Here is a 5,983-nt window from a genome sequence, read left to right on the forward strand (position 1 = left end):
CGCCCACTAGCAGAGCCTGGGAAGGCAGCAGGAGGCCGATCCTAGTGGATCACACGAGTGCAAGCTCTGAGTCAACGGCGTGCTCGTTGCAAAGGGGAAAAACAAAAGAAACAGCCAACAGCATACTGGGTGATAGCAGAAGTATCACTTGCAAAGCAAGGGAAGTGATCCTTCCCCTCTATACAGCACCGGGGAGGCCTGTGTCCAGGGTTGGATCCCACCATTGAAGAAGGATGTGGGCAGTTTGGAAAGAGTCCAGCGCAGAGCAACAAAAATGATTAGAGGCCTAGGAAGCATGGCATATGGAGAAAAGCTGAATGAACTAACCTGGGGTATCAGATCCCCCCCCTCAATTACAGAGCAGACCGAGATGGGCTTTTCTCTGTGGCCAGAGGGGATAGGACCGGGATTTTTAAGACCCAGGTGGACAAAGCTTCGGCTGGGATGATCTAGTCAGGGATGGCCCTGCTTTGAGCAGGGGGTTGGACTAGATCAGTGTTTCTCAACCCGTGGGTTGCAACTCCAAAATGGGTCGCAAGAACATATGCAAGGGTTGCGAACCAACTTGAAAGGAGGATCCAGTTTTAAAATTTGTTGATCTGTTTTTAAAGGACAGAAACGTGGGAAACGGTGGGTTTTCCCTTGCAGGAGAGCAGACTTCCAGCCTGCGTGGGGTCCCCCCATACCCCACACACCCACCCCCTGCCCCACACACTGGGGGCCTGGGGGCAGGGGGCAGCAGGTCGGGAGTGAAGGGCACTGGGTTGGGGCCATTGCTGTTTACACTGGGTCCTGGTACAAAAAAGGTTGAGAACCGCTGGACTAGATGACTTCCTGAGGTCCCTTCAGGTCCTAATTTTCTATGATCCTATGACTAGAGGCAGTGGCCTCAAGGTGCAGCAGGGGACGTTTAGGTCGGAGATGAGGAGGAACTTCCCAAGCAGGGTGGACAAGCATTGCAGCAGGCTGCCTAGAGAAGTCGAGGAAGCTCCATCCTTGGAAGTTTTCAAGAGCAGGTCGGACAGGCACCTGGCTGGGATGATTTAGGCAGGGATGATCCTGCCTTGAGCAGGGGGCTGGACTGGGTGTCCTCGCAAGGTCCCTTCCAGCCCAACTTTCCTACAATCCTATGGCCCAAGAGATGGATCAGACCCTGCACAACTCAGTGACCCCCCCTCAGCATCCTTGGCTGCAGCTATGTGACAATGCCACCTGCAGAAGGGAATGCAGCTTCTCCGGCCCCCGGCGCTCAGCCCCTTGCTTCCCAGATCGCTGCTGGGTGTCACAGGGCCTGCGCTGTTGGGCAGAGCTATTCCTGCAGAGGGCAATGGACACACACGAACACAAGTCCTCAGCATCACCCAAGGCAGACCCCTGTATATTCACAGCGCTTCCACATGCCTGGTCCCCACCCCCAAAAGACAAAACCCTGGTGACAGCACCGCCCAAGCATGCACCCTTGCCTTAGCTTGGGCAAAGCTCCTGCATTGCCCCGATGCCTCTCGGAGAAGCCAGCGCCAGGCACAAGGAGCTCGAGGCACCTGCTCGGCTCAGCCAAGGCAAGCAGGAGCTTTTTGCATTCATATATTAGATTAATCATATTGAATATTAATAATTATTCACAGTTATTAATATTGTGTTCCAGCTCAAATCAGCCACACCAGATCCAAATCATATCCCCCAGTTGCTCCAGAAACCAAGGAGAAGAAGGGCTGGGCACTCTCCAGGGGAAGGGGGGTGGGAAGCACCCTGCCTGCCCCAGCCCTGTGCCCGCCTGGCCCCCAGGGCTGCAAAGCCCACCCCAGGCAGGAGGAGAGTGCTCGCCTGGCTCTGATCCCCAGGGGTGCAGGCACCCTCTTACCTTTGCGGAAAGGCATGATAGCTGCAGCAGCTGCGCTGGGTCCAGGCTCCCCGCCTCCCCCAGCTGCGCTGACAAGGAAATGGACTGATTTGGTGCGGGGGGAGGAGGAGGAGGAGAGGGAAGAGGAGGTGCCTTCGCTGCTGCAGCAGCTGCACCCAGCTGAGCTGTGGCCAGGACCCGGGGCTCCTGGCACTGGGAGCTGTGCCCAGGTGATGCCCGGGGGGGGGCTCAGCGTGCAACCCCCCTGCCTCTCTCTGCAACACAAAAACTTCCCTAGGCTTTTTGTGGCAGAGGGACCCTGTGCTGGGAAGTGGGGGGGGGGGGTTGGAAGGGGGGGGGCCTCCTAGTGCAACCCCCTGCCCTGCTCCAGGTGTGACACCTTGTCAGGGAAAGGAAAAAAAAAAGCTTGCAGTCCTCTTGCAATCAGCCCTGGTGCAGGGGCTAGACAATGTTCGCACCAGCCCAGGGGTGAGGAGTAAAGAAAGCAGACATTGCACTGAGACGGGGAGCAGGCAGCTAGCTGGCCAAGCCAGCCCCAGTACAACGAGAGGGGCTTTGTTTTGTTTTTTATTTGAAGACTCGTCTTCTGATTTATCCAAGTATTTTCAGACCTGCGCTTTTCGGTGTCAGGCCAGAGAGTTGCCATGCTGCTGTCCTGGAAGATAGGTGGAAGCCCAGAGCCTCCCCAGACCTGGTCCAGCAAGGCATTAGAGCAGTGGGGCTCAACCTTTTTTTGGACCAGGACCAATTTGTATACATCAGCCCTTATCTTTCCTGCTTGGTGCAGGGGGCTGCACCTGGTGATCTTCCCAGGTCCCTTCCAGCCTTGCAATCTATGAACCTGTGAAACCCAGCGCCCCTCACTCCCAACCCGCTGCCCCCAGGCCCCAGCCCCTCCTGCGTGTGGGGCGGGGGGTGGGTGTGCAGGGCATGGGGGGCCCAAGCAGCCCCTTGCAGGCTGGAGCTCTGCCAGCCTGCAAGGGGAAAACCACGGTTTCCTGTGTTTTATTTAAAGAAGAAGCCATTTTTTAAGTTTGCTTGTGACCTGTTCATATATTGCTGTGGCTCACGACCCACAGGTTGGGAAATGCTGCATTAGATCTGAGGGGCGGATGCAGGGGGGTGCAACTGCACTCCCCTTTGATTCCTGCCCCCCCCACCCCCAAGTTTAAAGCCAGCTGCCTAACAGTGACTGCAGCGTTTCTAGCCAGGCAGCACTAGGGAATCCATTAGGATCTACTTGATTCCTTCCAGACTCTTCACTCCACCTGTGTTACGGGCCCTCTTTCCTTTAAAACGGTCTTTAATGGCTCCACCACTCCAGCCAGCCTTACTTAGGCAAGGGTGCAGGCTGCTGGCTGCTCCTGGCCACCTCATTCCCCAGACCAGTTTCGAACTCCAGATAACAGACATTAACTCAGGTGTGGAAATATTAACTCAGGTGAATATTAACTCAGGCGAACATTAGTTCTGGGAAGCATTGGAGGCACTGGCCAGATGCTCAAGAAGGCTTGATTTTCATTGACTCATGGAGAAGTGGGGCTGGAAGGGACCTCCAGAGGTCATCGAGTCCAATCCCCTGCCTGAGGCAGGATCATCCCTATCCAAACCGTCCCATACAAACCATGAACTGGACACAAAACTACCCACAACCCTGACCCAACGCAGACTTAACACCCAAACTGGCCGCAGGTAAAGCAGGGGAACCACGGCAGCCCGTGTCCTGCACCTATGAGATGTTGTCAATAGAGATCCCACCATAAGAGCCATGCCCCCTGCTACAGAGGAAGGCAAAAACTCCCGCAGTCAGTACCAGTCTGACCATGGGGTAAAATTTCTTTCTGACCCCAATCGGCTGGACCCTAAGCAGAAAGGCAAGACCCTCTAGCCAGGAACCCCTGGCTTTGGTCCCAGCAGGAGCATTGCCACAGCCCAAAGTCCCCAGCCTTGGGGAACGCACTGCAAAAGAGACATACATTTAGCTGCAATGACTCCAGGACTAGTGAAACAACATTTTTAGATTATTTTTGCCTAGTTTGTTCTGTTTATATATAAAATATATTATACACCAAACTAATGCACATTGCAAGAGAGCTTTTCTGGGTTGGTTTTTTTCTGCTTCAGTCTTAAATTGAATTATATAGCTCTAAAACCCTACTCCCTAGTGAAGTTTCTGGTTTCTTTTTTTAACTGGAGAAAAAATGTGTGTTGTGTCATCTGTGCACCTCCCTTTTCAAAATCCTAGATCTGCCCGTGGGAAAAGCTAGGAGTTAGTATTTTTGGACGGCTGCTTTGAGCCAAGTGAGGGAGTGCCCTGAGTCTAAAAAGCTTGACAACTACTGCATTCGAGTGTGTTATTGTCACATGAGCTATGATTGTGGGCTGGGACTGCCTGCAATCAGGTGCCAGGACAAGCGATGCACAGCTGGATCGCATCCATTGCAAAGGCACAGGACACCCGGAGATGTGCATCACACACCGGTGCTATAACAAGGAGGGGCAGTAGCCAGGGTAGAGGTGCCTGAGCGTGGGACCCTCGGGGTCTAGGCCAGACCGGCACTGAAGTTAATGGAGCTGTATACAAAGCAGGGCACTTGCCCAGGCAAGGCTCCTCCTAGTCTTAAGCAGTGCTGTTCACTGGGGAAAGCGGCAGTCACAACCCACCCCCCCAGGAAAGTAGCCGCAAAATGTTGTGGGCCGGTCTGGAGCGAAGGAGACGCTAGGACTAAGTTGGGAAAAGCTGAGCCTGATCCAGCGGCAGAAACTTCATCAACTGACCCAGATTAAGTTTTCCTGGACCTAGGAGCTTAATCCACTCTTGGGCATTGGCTCCTCCAGGTGACAGAGCCTGCATCTCACCTTTGAACGCCCTTTGTGGGGGGCTGTCATTACCCACCATCTTCGTGGTAGCGGTCCTGTTGCTCTCACCCCTGCTGTTTGACCTTTTCAAGCACCGCGGTGTACTCTGGGGCTCATTCTGGGTAGCATCTTGCTCCACAAATTGTTCCACTTGCTTCTGGTGGGGCTCTTCATGAAGCATGATGCTATTCAGTGGCACTGAGCAGGTCTGAATACAGCCCTTGGGGAGAACGCCAAAGCAAATGCTGAGGTCCGCATTTACCAAGAGGCGTGAAGCTCAGGCATTTATCTCACCTGGCATAGTCCCACCACATGCAAATACGGACGCCACAGTTGACGCGCGCTGCAATCACACTGTACATAACACGCCTGCTGACGTCGGATGGACATTACTGTTTGATTCCTTTTTTTTTTTCACCTTATAACTGCACTTACACGAAAGCTTTGACCAGACTTCCTTGGAGGACTTGGTTAAAATACATTTAGGGGCAGGGTTCAATCCATTGACCGAACAGTTAATTCCCTCCTTTGAGCAAAACGAAGACAACTACGTAAGGGCACGGACACCAAGGGATGGGTGCAGTGAAGGACTCGGACATGCTGATCAGGACAGAGGAAGTCCTGAATCCAAATTGGGATCCCCAAAAACCCTGCTCTGCCGCTCCTAACCTTAGAGGCACTTAGAGGCATCTTCCCGCAGCCCAGAGCGGGGCGGCACCCCAGCACTGGGGAAGAGAAGGGAAGATATGCCCCTGTCTGCTGCATCGCTGCCAGCTCGAGGCAGCTCCCTGTGCTGTCAGCAGACGGTTACCCCTAACACTGCACAGGGAGCTGAAGGGCAAGATCCTATTCCATGAATGCATCTACCCTTGTATCCCACCATCATCTTACCCCGGAGAGTGAGTCACCAAAAAGCATCGCTTTGCATGGACTGGAGCAGGGTGGCGTAGCATTGCACTCAGGTACCTATGACCACTTATGCACCTATTAATTGCAACAGAGTCTGACCCCTAGCGCCCAGCTCAGGACCAGGGATTTTGTTTGAAGTCAGACACCTGACCGATAATCATGTGGGAACAAGGTCCAGTAAAGGACTTAGATACCACAAGACCTGTCTCCAAGCTAATGGAGGGTTGCTAGAATTTAAACCACGCTGGACTAGGTCAGCGGTGCTCAGCCTACAGGCTGAATCTGTATCATAGCACTGTGCCATCTGGCCCACAGGATTAGAAATTTGATCATGGGGGAGTGGTGACAGCATTA

At 53.7% G+C, this 5,983-nt stretch overlaps 1 protein-coding gene across 1 annotated transcript in view; it reads right to left on the bottom strand.

Moving 5' to 3' along the window:
* Window positions 1–1,929, bottom strand: part of PFKFB3 (6-phosphofructo-2-kinase/fructose-2,6-biphosphatase 3) — a 141,284-nt gene extending 139,355 nt beyond the window's left edge. Inside the window, exon 1 of the mRNA XM_019509610.1 lies at window positions 1,862–1,929. Within this exon, the coding sequence (XP_019365155.1) occupies window positions 1,862–1,877 (16 nt within the window). The 5' untranslated portion in view covers window positions 1,878–1,929. The remainder of the gene's footprint in view (window positions 1–1,861) is intronic.
* Between the last annotated feature and the right edge of the window lie 4,054 nt (window positions 1,930–5,983).

The sequence above is a fragment of the Gavialis gangeticus genome, unplaced genomic scaffold, assembly GCF_001723915.1.
Source record: "Gavialis gangeticus isolate Ggan-Ray unplaced genomic scaffold, GavGan_comp1, whole genome shotgun sequence".
Classification (NCBI taxonomy): Eukaryota; Metazoa; Chordata; order Crocodylia; family Gavialidae; genus Gavialis; species Gavialis gangeticus.